General features: G+C 36.7%; 1 protein-coding gene across 5 annotated transcripts in view; it reads left to right on the forward strand.

The window, feature by feature from the left end:
- Positions 1 to 16,006, forward strand: part of ZFYVE9 (zinc finger FYVE-type containing 9) — a 203,780-nt gene that overhangs the window by 104,798 nt on the left and 82,976 nt on the right. For 3 of the 5 annotated variants that reach the window (XM_082688389.1, XM_082688388.1, XM_082688390.1), the window contains 3 exons: positions 10,735 to 10,834; positions 13,478 to 13,654; positions 15,487 to 15,656. In XM_082688389.1, coding sequence (XP_082544515.1) covers positions 10,735 to 10,834; positions 13,478 to 13,654; positions 15,487 to 15,656 — 447 coding nt within the window. The remainder of the gene's footprint in view (positions 1 to 10,734; positions 10,835 to 13,477; positions 13,655 to 15,486; positions 15,657 to 16,006) is intronic. The other 2 variants (XM_082688392.1, XM_082688391.1) reach the window with 1 other exon arrangement.

Raw genomic sequence — 16,006 nt, forward strand, 5'->3', positions numbered from 1 at the left:
AGAGAGAAAGAGCACACAAGTTATCATTGTGGAGAGGGAAGGAGAGGGGTGAAGGGGGAAAGGGAGAGAATCTTAAGGAGACTTTGCACTGAGCCCAGCATAATCTCAGTCTCACAATGCTGAGATCACAACCTGAGTGGAAACTGGAGTTAGACACTTAGCCAACTCTGCCACCCAGGTGTCACGTCAATTTTTTTAAACTGATCTCTACACTTAACATGGTGCTCCCCAGAGTCCACGACCCTAAGATCCACGAGTTGCATGCTCTACCACCTGAGCCAGCCAGACACCCCAGTCACAATGTTTTTTTAAGCCAGAAGAAAATTACTTGAAAAACTCAGAGTAGGATATTGAGTCTTAAATGGCTTCCTTTGACAGAACAAATTAGAAGTTGGTTACAGAATGTCAAATAACAAAAGTGTCTTTTGTTAAAACCATCACATTTTCAGTATGTAAATGGGCAAAAGAGGTTTAAGTGGGTTAGTAGACAGTAGAGAAATATTTAAATATTAGAGAAATATTTAAATTTATTAGTTATGAGGTAAAAATGAAAATTTCATATTTATACAGGGAACAATAGGAACTTGATAATACTCTATGCAGGTGATGTTAAGTTGAAATCACCATGTTTATACATTTAAAATACCATAAGTGTCAATTCTTGGAGCTAATAATTCCTTTTGGGGAAAATAATTCCTAATGAGCAAGAACTGTAAGGCAAAAAGATGTTCATTTTAGTGTTACTTTATTTATTTATTAAGCTCAAAGGGCTTTTTTTGGTTCTAAGTAGGCTCCATAGTAGGCTCCATGCTATATGGAGCCCAGAATGGGGCTTGAAATCACAACTCTGAGATCAAGAACTGAGTTGAGTTCTTGGATATTTAACCAACTAAACTACCCAGACATCCCTAGTGTTACTTTAAATAGCAAATACATTTAAAACAATTTCTGTCCAAAATTGGATAATGATAAATAAATGATATATACATCTGGATTGACCACTAAAAATAATTATAAGGCAGTTTGAAAAATGTCTATGATGATATATGTATAAAATAAAATGCAAACTCATAGTTATGCTTTGCTTATAATTATAAAAGTTGCTCTTGGTCAATAAAACATGTATATATAAAGTGAACACGTAAAATACGAAACAAGTAATTTTAATTGGAATTTTGGGTAATTGTTCTCATTTTCTTTTTGTTTTTAATTCTTAATAGTGGTTCTTAATATTGATTTGATTAAAAATAATTTGGGGGGCGCCTGGGTGGCTCAGTTGGTTAAAGCTTCTGCCTTCGGCTGGGGTCATAATCCCGGGGTCCTGGGATCGAGCCCCGAGTCGGGCTCTCTGCTTGGCAGGGAGCCTGCTTCCTCCTCTCCCTCTGCCTGCCTCTCTGCCTACTTGTCTATCAAATAAACAAATAAAATCTTTAAAAAATAATAATAATTTGGGATGGGGGTGTCTGGGTGGTTCAGTGGTTAGTCCTCTGCCTTTGGTTCAGGTCATGATCCCAGGGTCCTGGGATCAAGCCTCTTGTGGAGCTCCCTGCTCAGCAGGAAGCCTGATTCTCCCTCTCCGACTCCTCCTGTTTGTGTTCCCTCTTTTGCTGTCTCTCCCTCTGTCAAATAGGTAAATAAAATCTTAAAAAAAAAATTAGCTATATGAGATAGTCTCAGAAAAAGCATATTTGAATCTGATTAGTTTCTAGATCTAGCAGTCAATTTATAGGAAATAGGAAGTTAGAGAAATACATTAAAAAATATCACCACAAGAAGGCAATCAATGAAATCCATATTGTGGGAAAGTACAAGACAAATGACTCAATTCTTTTGATAAAATATTTTTGAAGGAGAACCTGTATAATAAAAGACTTGAGACATTCACTAATCATAGTATATGGACCTCTTTGATTTCTGCTTCGAGCATAATATTAAAAAGTAAATAAAATAAAATGTAAAAGAATATAATAATAATGCAGCATTAAATGCATAAATTAGAAAAGAAAGAGCTAAAGTCAATTATCTAAGCTTCAACCTTGGGAAACTTAGAATGAGTGATGTTGATAATGGCAGAGACTAGGGTATGTGTTGGGGAGGGGTATATCGAGTGCCGTTTAATGTCTGCTTCATTTTGTTGTAAACCCAAAACTGCTCTAAAAAAGAGAGTCTAGGGGGCCTGGGTGGCTCTGTGGATTAAAGCCTCTGCCTTCAGCTCAGGTCATGATCCCGGGGTCCTGGGATCGAGGCTCTCATCGGGCTCTCTGCTCAGCTGGGAGCCTGCTTCCTCCTCTCTCTCTGCCTGCTTCTCTGCCTACTTGTGATCTCCGTCTGTGAAAAAAATAAATAAAATCTTAAAAAGAAAAAAAAAAAAAAGAGAGTCTATTAAGAAAAAAGACCATTAAAAAATGTTAACATTGTTCAGGTAATTGATATTAAGAAATTGTTAATTTTAAGAAATCTTAATTTTAAGATAGTCCCTGTGTTTCAGAGATATATATTGAAATATTTAAAGATGATATATGAGATTTGTTCCAAAATGATTAAATGAGAGAGAAGTAGGTGAGGATTTGCTTTAATAATTGTTTCATCTGGGCACTGACACTTAGGCGTTTTTTATACTGTTAGGTCTACTTTTATATGATTGAAAATTTCTGTAATAATAAGTTTTAAAAATGCAGAATAGCCAAAATATGGCTTTACAAAAAGGGACATGTTTTAATTGCTTGCCTTTTACAAATTAACACTTTTTAACCTACACATAAAACTTAAAACGCAATGTGGTTATTTAAAAAATAATAACAGGGCGCCTGGGTGGCTCAGTGGGTTAAGCCGCTGCCTTCGGCTCAGGTCATGATCTCAGGGTCCTGGGATCGAGTCCCACATCGGGCTCTCTGCTCAGCAGGGGGCCTGCTTCCCTTCCTCTCTCTCTGCCTACTTCTCTGCCTACTTGTAATTTCTGTCTGTCAAATAAATAAATAAAATCTTTAAAAAATAATAACAGAACATAAAAATTAATTTATAGCATCTTAGAGGAAACCAGTCTGGTAACTTCAAATAAGTTTAAGGTTTTATGTGGAATTTGTTTTCTTATAATTCTATTGTTGTATCTGTCTTCCTGTGTAACGTGGATTAGAAATAAAATTGCAGGGTCGAATTAGAGACCTTTATAAAAGACCTTCCTGTGGTATACTCCTAAAATGACTAATAATTATTTTTGTTTTCAGTTAATAACAGTCAAGTTGGAACAGGTGTTTGGATAGAGGCAGAATTGGAATCAGAACTGCTTTAGCTCTTGCTACATTGGTTTTGGTATTTGCTAATAGCCCAGGGTAAAGTACTCTTCTGCACTTAAGAATTTTTACAAGTTGGGGGCACCTGGGTGGCTCAGTGGGTTAAAGCCTCTGCCTTCGGCTCAGGTCATGATCTCAGGGTCCTGGGATCGAGCCCCACATCGGGCTCTCTGCTCATCAGGGAGCCTGCTTCCTCCTCTCTCTCTGCCTGCCTCTAAACCTACTTGTGATCTCTGCCTGTCAAATAAATAAATAAAATCTTAAAAAAAAAAAAATTCTTTAAAAAAAAAAAGAATTTTTACAAGTTGTTATTGTCATTTGTCTTTGTGAATAGCTGGATATTGGTCATTTACAAGCACTTTCCTGTGTTTGTTCTTGAAAGGCAGTTATTTTTTGTCATAATTACAGTACTTTTTTGAAGACCTTGGATATCAGTTTTTCCACTCTTATTCTAAATTGGGAAGAAATAAGTGAACATTTGCTGATTTGAATTTTCAAGAGTTTTCAAAGGCTAAGTGTTATGCACACAGTAAGGGGGCATAAATAGGCACACATGGTACTTGAGTATAAAACTTGTTTATCTGGGGCACCTAGGTGACTCAGTGGATTAAGCCTCTGCCTTCAAATCAGGTTGTGGTCTCAGGGTCCTGGAATCGAACCCCGCATCGGGGTCTCTGCTCAGCAGGGAGCCTGCTTCCCTCCCTTCTCTCTCTGCCTGCCTCTGCCTATTTGTGATCTCTCTCTCTCTGTTAAATAAATAAATAAAATCTTTAAAAAAACCTTACCAATTTGGCAGTAGGATTTGTTATGTAGAAAGTCATGAATGGGAAGTTTTGAAAGGAAAGAAAAGGGAAATAAGAAAGGCGTTATCATTCACTCAGTTCCTACTGTGTACTACATTTTCCGTGTATTATCTCATTTAATCCTCATGAAAGCCATAGAAGGAGAATATTAACATTTAATTTTTACATATGAGGAAAAACTGAAGGTTGCAGAGTTTAAATTACTCCCACAAACTCATTTGGCCAGTGAATGATAAAGTTGAGAATGAATCCAGAAATGCCACAGTAAAGAAAATTACATGTAAACACACAAATGGTTAGAAATAAACAGATACCTTATGATCTCTCTTATATGTGGAATCTAAAAATAAAACAAAAACAAAAACCTCCCAAGCCCTAGGCTCATAGAGGGAGGGAGGTAATAAGGGTAGGAGTCAGGTAGAATGGCAAAATGGGTGAAGGGAGTCAAACGGTACCGACTTCCAGTTATAAAACAAGTAAGTCATAGAGGTGTGATGCACAGCATAGCAACTGTAGTTAATAATACTTCATTGCATATTTAAAGTTTGCTAAGAGAGTGAATCTTAAAAGTTGTCATAGTGAAAAATTCTGTAACTGTGTATGATGGCATATATTAACTAGACTTTATTCTGTTGATCTTTTTGCAGTGTATACAAATACTGAATCATTATGTTGTACACCTGCAACTAATATAATGTGTCTCAGCTATACCTCAATTAAATATCATTAAACTCTGCATTACAAAGAATAAGCCTTAGTATATGTAAACAACAAAACAAAGGAACTGACCTCAGTTAAAAAAAAACCAAAAACACACAAATGGAACATTTTAACCAGTACTTAGTGAGAACATTGAATATAATATGTATTATAAATCATCATAATCTGTCTTTTTACAAAGACAAATGTGCTGTGATATAGGCCTTCCCAGATAAGTCCACATTAATGCTTCTCTGCTCATATATTCATGTGTGCAATAATTTTAGTAATCAAGTAAGCAGTAAACATTTGTTAAGTCCCTGTTTTATTTCAGGCATTGTGATATCAGTATTGAAATACTTTAGTTCTTTACTTCATGAAGTTTATACCCTAGCTTGGGAAAATGGAGAATAAGTTAAATAAATATAATAGATTGTAGTAGATTTTGTTAGTTCTGATAATAAAAGTATATGGTGTGATATTTTGGTGGTATAATAAGTTTGTATGTGCAAATATGTAATTCTTTATTTCTAGAACTGACTTTTTGACTCTCTAGTTCAGAGAACCAGGGAAGGTACTTAGATGACATTTGTAATGGGAGGGTGGGATGTTCTTGTTTGTCACAGTGACTGGGGTTGCTACTGGTGTTTAGTAATCTGGGACCTGGGCTGCTAAACAGTGAGGAATTGGCTGCCCCAAATGCCAAGAATGCCCTTGTTGAACACTGACTAACCTGATTTATGGCAAACAACTTGATCTTGGCCTTGTCAGGCAACTTTAGTATTGTCCAGTAATTTTAAATCCAAGATTATTAACCTGTTCTCAGTTGGTTCCAGTCTCTTAGATTCTGCCTATCTATTCCATGGTACTAATTCTTATAACCTGAGGAACTATTACATGATAGTTTTTGTCTTTTTGAGAATGAGAGCTAGCATTTCTGGGTCAGTCTTCTATTTCATGTTGTAGTACACCATCTGTGTCAGTCAGAGGCACTGTCCTGTATGGTTTTGTGGTGTATGTTACATTTGATCCCATGTAGTTCTCTGGCTTGGGTGCATCCCTTTGCCTGACTACCATTTTCTTGCCATTGTAAGTAGTTTCTTGGTTAAGTCATCCACTTTTCTAACTAACTTTGTTGCTCTAATTTCCTTGGAGACAAAAGATCCTCCTCCACACTATTGTTAGGCTCATCATATATTGGGAAGGATAGGTGGTCCTAGGTCCTTCTGTTCAGCTGCATAATGCTGCCCCCCTAGCTTGCTTTTACAAAAGGATATCTTTTTTTTTCCCCCATTCTTACATGAGGATTTTTTTTTTTTTTTAACCAAAATCAAGTCCTTTACTGTATCTCGGAAAGCTCTCAACTATATTCGTTTACCAGGCCTGTCATAATAAAGTAGCACTAGGGGCACCTAGATGGCTTGGTCAGTTGGGCCTCCAACTCTTGATTTCGGCTTAGATCATGATCTCAGGGTGGTGAGATCAACCCCTGGGTTGGTCTCCAGGCCAGCAGAGTCTGCTTGTCCCTATCCCTCTGCTCCTCCCCCAACCAATGGAAATTTATTGTGTCACAGTGCCAGAGGTTAGAAGTCTGAGACGGAGGTGGTAATAGGATTCGTTCCTTGTGAGGATTGTGAGGGAAGGATCTATTCATGTCTTTCTCCTAGGCTTGTAGATGGCCCTCTTTATGTTCACATCCTATTCTCCACATATTGTGTCCATATTTCCCCTTTTATAGGGTCACCATTCATATTGTGTTAGGAACTCACCTTAATGACCTCATTTTCATTTGATTACCTCTGTAAAGACCCTATTTCCAAATGAGTCACATTCTGAAGTATTGAGGGTTAAGACTTCAAAATATGTGTTTGGGGTAGTGACGATTTAACCCGTAACACCCAACTAATCCTTTTAGTTCTCTTTCCTCTTAGAATACAGAAAAGGCTCTACTCAAAATAAAATTTAAATATCCCAGTCCAACACCAAAAAAATAATGTAAAGTAAATAGAAGGGGGGGGAAAGCCCTATTTCTGTCCAATTCTTATCCTCCAACTTGATTATTTTTGCTTTTTCGTATGAGTAACTACATAGAGAACTATTTCATTCTTTTTATAGGCTAACAGTATTCCATTTAATGGTTATAGCAGTTTAATTAACCATTCCTCTACTGATGAACATTTTTGTTGTTTACAACTTTGGACTATTATGAACTATACAGGGCGAATTCTTGTATACATCTCATTGCACATTTGATTTTTTTTTTTTTTTTTTTTTGGTATGATAAATCTTTCAAATTGCATGTGCCAAGGGCACCTGCATGGCTCAGTCAGTTAAACATTTGACTCTTGATTTTGGATCAGGTTGTGATCTCGGGGACATTGGATTGAGCCCCACTTTGGGCTTTGTGCTGGGTGTGGAACCTGCTTGAGATTCTCTCTCTCCCTTTACCCCTCCCCCTTCTAAAATGAAAATAAAAAATGAATAAAAATTTTAAAAATTGCATGTGCTAAGTCAAAGGGAGAGAACATTTAAAATTTTAAAGATACTGGTTAATTAATCCACCAATTTATAGTACCACCAGGGGGATATGAGAGAAAGTTCCTCTTTTTTTTTTTTTAAGATTTTATTTATTTGACAGACAGAGATCACAAGTAGGCAGAGAGGCAAGCAGAGAGAGAGAGGGGAAGAAGCAGGCTCCCTGCTAAGCAGAGAGCCCAATGCAGGGCTCGATCCCTAGACCATGGGATCATGACTGGATCTGAAGGCAGAGGCTTCAGCTCTGCCTGAGCCAACCAGGCGCCCCAAAAGTTCCTTTTCTCTATACCCTATACTTTTTTCTATACCACCATTGGATAATACCAGTTTCTTAAAAATATTAGAAAAAGAGTATCTCATTCTTCTTAAAAATATTAGAAAAAGAGTATCTCATTCTTCTAATTTTTATTTATCTTTGGTTAGTCATTTTATTTATATTTCGGTAAATTTTTCTGTAAATTCACTTGTGTGAATTCTTCTTTAGAAGCATTCGTAGCATTGTATTTTTCTTAATAGTTCATTGAAGCTTTTTATATGTTATGAATCTTTGTTCATTATATAAAACTCAAATATTTTATCTAGTCTATTTTATTCTTTTTTTGATGTTACTATAAATGGAATTTTGTAATTTCCTTTTCAGATTGTTCATTTTTAAAAGACTTTATTTATTTATTTGACACAGAGAGAATGAGATTACAAGTAGGCAGAGCAGCAGGCAGAGAGAGAGGGGGAAGGAGGTTCCCTGCTGAGCAGAGAGCCGATGTGGGGCTCCATCCCAGGACCCTGGGATCATGTCCTGAGCCAAAGGCAGAGGCTTTAAACCCACTGAGCCACCCAGCCACCCCTGCCATCTTTTTTTAAAGTAGAAGTATAGTTAATATACAGTTATATTTTCATCTATACACCATAATGATTGAACAGTTCTATACATAACTCTTAAAGACCATATTCCCTATGCTCTACTTTTTAATTCTGTGACTTATTTTATAACTAAAAGTTTGTACCTCATAATCCTCTTTATCTAACCCAACCGCCCACTCACCTCCCCTCTGACAACCAACAGTTCTCTGTATTTATCTTTCTTTTTGTTTGTCTCTTTGTTTCTTTGTTCATTTGTCTTCTTTCTTAGATTCCATACCTGAGTGAAATCATATGGTATTTGTCTTGTCTGGCCTCATCTTATTCAATGCCTCTTTTAACCTAAGGGCCTCTAGCCACATTAACTATTTTTAGTTTCTTAATGGAGACATGCTTTCTTCCCCTAATGGGACCTGTGTACTCACTGTTTCCTCTTAGTATTATCTCTCTCTTATTACCATTTTACGCATAAAAAACTTTTATCTCAGATTTTCTCTCTCTCATTTCCTAAATAAAACCTCCCTTGACTCTGCCAGTCAAGGTAGGCCTAGATTACATCTTATTTTATCATGTATTTCTTTTGAAGCAAGTAATTTTATATTCACTTGTGTGATTATTTAATTTCAGATTATAACCTCTGTAGACTGATATGACTATGAATTTCTATTCATAGAAATAGACTTCATAGACTATGAAGGCAAAGGTCATACCTATTTTTTTTTTTTAAAGATTTTATTTATTTATTTGAAAGACGGAGATCACAAGTAGGCAGAGAGGCAGGCAGAGAGAGAGAGAGAGGGAAGCAGGCTTCCCGCGGAGCAGGGAGCTCGATGCGGGGCTCAATCCCAGGACCCTGAGATCATGACCCAAGCCAAAGGCAGCAGCCCAAACCACTGAGCCACCCAGGCGCCCCGGTCATACCTATTTTGTTCACTGCTATATCTAGTAGAGTAGCCTGCTGGGCTGCTAGCACATAGTTGGAGCTCAGACATTTGTAGCATGAATGAGTGAGTGATAGCTTCTTCGTTTTATGTCTTCAGTAGAAAGGTTATTTCAGGATTCATATGATTAGATTCACTGTTTAGAAAGTTCTGTCATTTATTGTGTGAAAGATGAATTAGGCATATCTAAAAGTTAGGAAGACAGATAATTGATTATGATTATCTTCTTAGCCTCAAATAATATAACCCTAAATAAAGGCAGTGGCGTTATTGATGGAGGGGAGGAGATGATATTTTGGAAGAATCATTTAAGAGTGAGAACCAACAGGACTTAGCCACTGACTAAGTCATGGGAGGGAGAAGGAAAAGTGAAGTCTCAAACTACAATGAAAGGCCATATATGAATTAGTATGAGGCAGTATTACATGACAGTTAAGAACAAGGTCTTTGGAGACTTATGTAACCTACTAGCTGTACAACTTGAAAGGTTTTACTTAACATTTGTTTATTTAACTCTCTTAATTGTAAATAAGTACCTTCATCGAGGTTAAATGAGATAGTAGATGTAAAAAGCTTGTATTCATATACTTAACTGTGAACTTGAACAAGTCTTTTAACCATTCAAATTCAGTTTCTTTTGATAGAAAAAGGATAATCTATTTCCTGTTCTCCCTACATTGTAGAGTTACTTTGAGAATATAAAGCCTCTGAAAACTATAAATTGGTGATCATGGTAGCTAGATAGATTAATTGTACCTACTAGGAAAGGAGAGGATCTCTCTTTGTCTTTAATATGACCTCATGTCTTGATTCATCTTTGTCAGATAGATACTTCTGGACCATAAAGACTGGATTAGTAGAATTTACCATACTGGCAACAGCCTTCCTCCTGTATGGGGCTCTCTGTGATAAGTGACTAATGACTTCTCAAGAAAATAAATCTTAAGAGGGAGCTAAGGAGATTCAATTACTACCTTATGTGGAAGGGAGAAGAAAATAAGATTATCAGGAACCAACCCTGGAAAGTGGAAATAAGGTGCTAGAAATTGGCCTGGTGAATTTTTGGTTGCGTGCTTTGATTTTCTGTAGCTACGCCTGTGCTTATTTTAGGATTGAATTGTATACTTTGATCTTTCCTGGCTTTCATACCAAACCAGTAAAAATGATGATTATGGTTATTCCCCACACAAGATGAGTAAAAACCAGAAGCTAAAACCTGGAATTCTCAGTGCTTGCTTATTTCACCCTGCTATCTTGGCTTTCCAAACAGATGTAACTATCTTTAAATGCCCATGTTATGTGACGTGTGTATAGGAATTTTGCCTAAGGATAGCTCATACCGCCACCCCCCCTATGTATTTCTTATGTGATCTTGGCTAAGTTTTTATTTTCAGCCGACACTTTGACTTTCTTTACTGCTGATAGACTTGTCATCTTGCTCTTGCTTTTGAATTGGATCTTGTGCCCAGCTTCTTCAATTGAGTTTTCCTTTGAAGTTTTCAGTGTTGTAGTAATACGGTTTTCTGTCATTCAGTGTTGGTCAGTATTAGTTTGTTCCCTTCGTATAGGGATTCTAAATAAATTTAGTATGTTCTTTTTTTTCTACAGGTTTTTTGTGCTTCCTGCTGTAGCCTGAAATGTAAACTGTTATACATGGATAGAAAGGAAGCTAGAGTATGTGTAATCTGCCATTCAGTGCTAATGAATGGTAAGTATTAAAAGAGTTTGGATTCAGTCATGGAGACAAAACAAGAGAATTCCTATGAAAAGACTACTGTTTTTTCCTTTCTCTATAAGTTGCTTACCTTCTCAAAAGGCACAACATTAACTGAAAATAGATTTCCATGTTTTGAAAGTATTGTAGAATTTCAGAATTCCTGTACCTAAACTCAATGAATGAATGCTAACGTCAGGTAAGTTTTGCAGGAAAATGGAGTTTCTTATGGAAATCTGGTGCTCTGTGGCTTTAATGTTCCTACGAAATGACTGAAGTGGGATGGGTGTGGGAGTCTATTGACTGCTCAGATGATGAAATATTAAAATTGGGCCTATGTTTTCCTTTCAAGGGAAGCCATCTCTAGGGAATAACTTAATAAAATATAGTCTTAGTAACACCTTGTTTTGTTTATCTTGTTAAAAATTAATATTTTAGCATCTAAGATCAAATAGAGAAGTCCATTTTTCTATCAGTTATCACCTTAATACTACTTAGATTTGTTAGAAGGATACTTGTTTTGAATTTAGCTATGTGGTAAAAGAGCATGGCCAGGAGAAGGTAAATATAGCTTGTCCCGTGTTCATCCTTTGTGAGACTGGAAATGAATCCAAGGGAATTTTAGTTAAAAATTTTAAAGCAGTATTTTGTAAAGAGATGCAACAAAACTGATCAGGCTGTAGTATTTCCTCTTTGAGTACATCTTTGCATAGTTGCCAGAAGAATTACTAATAAAATGTTCAACTTGGATACCACCGCTGCCTGTGCCAGGGTCGGGTGCATCCTGGAGGCCAGAACCTATCTGCTTAAGACCCCTCCTGCTCTGTCTGTCTGCGTTGCTTCTAGTGATGTTTTCCTGTTGCTGGCTTATTAACCTACTGCATGTCAGTTAATCTGATCTGTTCTGATCTCCTGTGATCCATCCAATTTCCTCCCATTTCTGAATTCTTACAATTTTGATCAAATATTAATTCATTCTCTCTACTCTTAAGGGTCAATTTTTAGATGGTAGTTATTTCACTCATTTGCTCAATTGATGATTTTTATTCCTGCTTTCATTTTCGGACATATACACAGAAAAGAGCATGATACCTAATCACAGTACCCAGTACCTCTTTTATTTGATGAGGTCTTTCAAGTTGATAGCTTCTTTTTTTTTTTTTTTTTTAAACTTGGCATAGCTAAAGATGAAGGAAATGGCAGAGGATTCATATGGAATACTTATTTTTATTAAGCCAAGGATCCCTTTACCAGGGGATCCTAAAGTAATCTACTTTTTCTGGTTTTTCCAGTGTCTTTCCTCTCGCATGGCTTAGCGAAGTCTTTTTCTGAATATTTAATTTGATGCTTTTCAGTGTTCCCTATCCCTTTTTCCCTTTCACCTTTTCTCTTCCTCCCCTCTTTCTGCCAGTGCTTTTAAAGGAATATAGCTGTTGTTTTTAGCCTTGTCCTGAAGTTTGGAGGCAATAAATGTTCATAATCTTATGGATCATTCTTTGATGTTGAATGAGAGTTTTAAAAATTTTTTTGTTTGTTTTTTTAAGATTTTTATTTATTTATTTGACAGACAGAGATCACAAGTAGGCAGAGAGGCAGGCAGAGAAGGGAAGCAGGCTCCCCGCTGAGCAGAGAGCCCGATGTGGGGCTCGATCCCAGGACCCTGGGATCATGTCCTGAGCCGAAGGCAGAGGCCTTAACCCACTGAGCCACCCAGGCATCCCTGAGAGTTTTTAAAGGATGCTTAAAAAAAATTGGGTGGTTTCCATTCCTGGGCATGTGGTATTACCTGAACCTAGAAGATAAAATTTGGTATCTTTCATTTCTGTAGCATCTTTCATCCTATTTACTTTAAAAACAATAGTTGATACATCAATATTTAAAATATTAGTTAGTAAAATAATAGAGTATACAGAATCTTAATGCATTTGTGATCATTCATATTGGTTGATGGCACTTATATGACATTGGCACATTTTCATGTTCAAATGTATCCTCTGCTTTTGAGACACCAAAGATGTGAAATGGTTGTTTTTGCTGGATACTTTTATGTGAAGTAATGATTACACGAAATCAGAATTCACAAACATATTGAGATGTGTTCTCTTGAGCTTTAGGCTTCAGAATTTTTCAACTGAGATTTTACCTCAACTAAGAGCCTTGACGTCTGTAAATGAAACAAACAAACAAAAATCATATAATGGAATTATACTATTTTAGTCCCCGATTTTGATTTTTGATAGAACTTTATAAAATGCATCAAATATTAAACCTGCCCCCCATATCTAAATGTTAACCCAGTTGCAAATCCTTAGTAAGTTTGATGTTTCACTCCCTCTTAAGGGAATGTATGGTCTCTTAAAGGGGCCAGGAGCCTAGTCATTAACCTCAGACTGATGTGCTTTCAGTCTGTATGAGAAGTATCTCCTAATTCATATTTGTTGTTTCCAAATAGTTTACTAACTAAACGGTCTCCTTTATTGAATAAAATCACCTATCACCTTAATACTTTCACTAGCTGGCAGAGAGACATACTATGAATGTTAATGAGGAGGAGCTACATTATTTATCCAATATTGTGGAGGTCTTGGTGTCCATATTTTGCAATCCATTCACATTGATTGTCTGTATTTGCTTTAGCTCAAGCCTGGGAGAACATGATGAGTGCCTCAAGCCAGAGCCCTAACCCTAACAATCCTGCTGAATACTGTTCTACTATCCCTCCCTTGCAGCAAGCTCAGGCCTCAGGAGCCCTGAGCTCTCCACCTCCCACTGTGATGGTACCTGTGGGAGTTTTAAAGCACCCTGGAGCAGAAGGTAGGGGATCATGTGCTCTTCTCTCTCTTTTTCCTCACCAAGTTCCTCTGAAAAGGTGCTGTTGTGATTTTACAGCACAAGTCTTTAAAACACTATAGATTAAGTCCCTCTGGGTGGTTATTAAAGTGGAAGGAACAAGGTGAGAAATGTGTCAAGATTATTTCTGGGCAAGTAAATACTGTGTTGCCTGATATTTTGGAGGCACCTCTAAAAATATGCTAATACCCTTTCCAGCTTAAAAATGTAGTGATTACACTGCTTATACTTGAAAAAAGATACAGAATTTGAGGTTGATCTGTAAAATCCTAGCTTCATGCCTACTTTAATGTTCTTTGTAGGAGTTTATGAAAATGAAGAGTTCTTTCTTTGGACCAGCTGGTTCTAGTATTGCTTTTTGGAAACATATTGCCATTTTCTCTTTTCATTTTTTTAAAATATTTTTTTAAAGATTTTATTTATTTATTTGACAGAGAGAGAGAGAGAGAGAGATCACAAGTAGGCAGAGAGGCAGGCAGAGAGAAGGGAGGAAGCAGGCTCCCTGCCGAGCAGAGAGCCTGATGTGGGGCTCAATCCCATGAACCTGAGATCATGACCTGAGCCGAAGGCAGAGGTTTAACCCATTGAGCCACCCATGTGCCCCTCTTTTCATTTTTAATCTGTCCATTTGAAAATATCATTAAGTACTTAGACCTTTATAAAATCCAGAACTTTAATTCTGATTATATCACATGATAAGTAGGACATTATAGGCTCAACTTAGTTTAGTTTATTATATCTTTAGAATTATGATATTGTCAGATGAACAGTACATTGTAAGTTCAGGAGATTATCAGTAGTAAAAACCGGTTATATATTCCCTTAAAATAATCTTGTCAGGAAGTTTCCCTTGATAATTAAAATCAATCTTCTTTCATTAATTTTATGTCTTTCTGTCTAGTAATATTCCCTTCCCCTTCCTAAATAGCCCTCCTCCCCTTTTGAAGATCAAAGACTTCTACTGATATTGTCATATTCTTCCCATTTTCCCATCTTTTCAGATCATCCCTTAGTCATATTCCTTGTATTTTTATGAGTTCAGGCTTTCTTTCTTAAAATCTTTATTCTCTTTACTTCATTTGTTATTTTTGTTGCTCTTCCCTAGTCTGTCTTTGTTTTGGCTGTTTGGGATTGATTTTCGGAACTGGATTTAAAGAGATCATTTCATCAGACCTAGTTTTCCAGCTTTTCCCCTACTGCAGACTACTTTTGCACTACCAGATCAGTCTTTCATCTTCAGTTACACGTCAGCCAAAGATCTGGTCTGTTTGCTTCCCAATTCTCTTACATATCTGTGCCAACTCTTCCTTTATTAGTAAATAATTCTTCAACATTCTTCAGGGCATCTTTTGCCCTTTAAAAATACGGTATCACTTTTCCAGATATTTTATTCCTGTGGAAACCTCATACTTTTAGGAGATATGGCCGTCTATTGCTAGATATTTTTTCCCTGCTATTAATTTATTTCCTAGACACTTAAACCAGCTTTCTTTGCTTCTCTGTCGATGATATGGAGCAGGGTATGTGATGTAATCATAAGTGTATTTAATATTTTAAGGTAAAGTGTTTTAAATAAAGATTTAACTTGAAGTTGCAGAAGTAAAAAATATATTTAAATTCGTATTTTATTAATTTATAACCACTTTTATACACAGTTATAGTTCTTGTATTTATAATGATAAGATGCTAAATAGTCATTTCTTTGTACTTCTGAAATTGGTGACCTTCTCTTCTTTGATGTTAGAAACCCTACCAATATCACGTTGATGCCTGTTTTATTTTTCTGGCTCCTCAAGTGGCTCAGCCCAGAGAGCAGAGGCGAGTTTGGTTTGCTGATGGGATCTTGCCTAATGGAGAAGTTGCTGATGCAGCCAAATTAACAGTGAATGGAACTTCCTCTGCAGGAACCTTGGCTGTGTCACATGACCCAGTAAAGCCAGTAACTACCAGTCCTCTACCAACAGAGGTAAGAAAACAAAAACAGTAACTAAAAGTGAGTACTTAGTTTATTCAGCATTAGGCTGTTTCTGCCCAAGTTGAGTGACCTTTCGGTGGAACCCTGTAAGTTTCAGATACAGTTTAGTGCGTGTGTGTGTGTGTGTGTGTGTGTGTGTGTGTGTGTGTGTCTAAGGGTAAAGTAAATTTGGTAAAAATCTGTTCTTGTTTGCTCTATATTTGGAGGTTTTTTTCAGGAAGAAGATTCTTATGAAGGTTGTTCACAGTGAGCTCAGGCTAGTGCTGTTGTTAGAAGTCATGCAGATGGAATCCTGCCCCCTTTGTATATTGGTTTTCAACCTGTTCCCCAGATTCTGTGGT

This window comes from Mustela nivalis (genome assembly GCF_964662115.1).
Source record: "Mustela nivalis genome assembly, chromosome: 10".
Lineage (NCBI taxonomy): Eukaryota > Metazoa > Chordata > Mammalia > Carnivora > Mustelidae > Mustela > Mustela nivalis.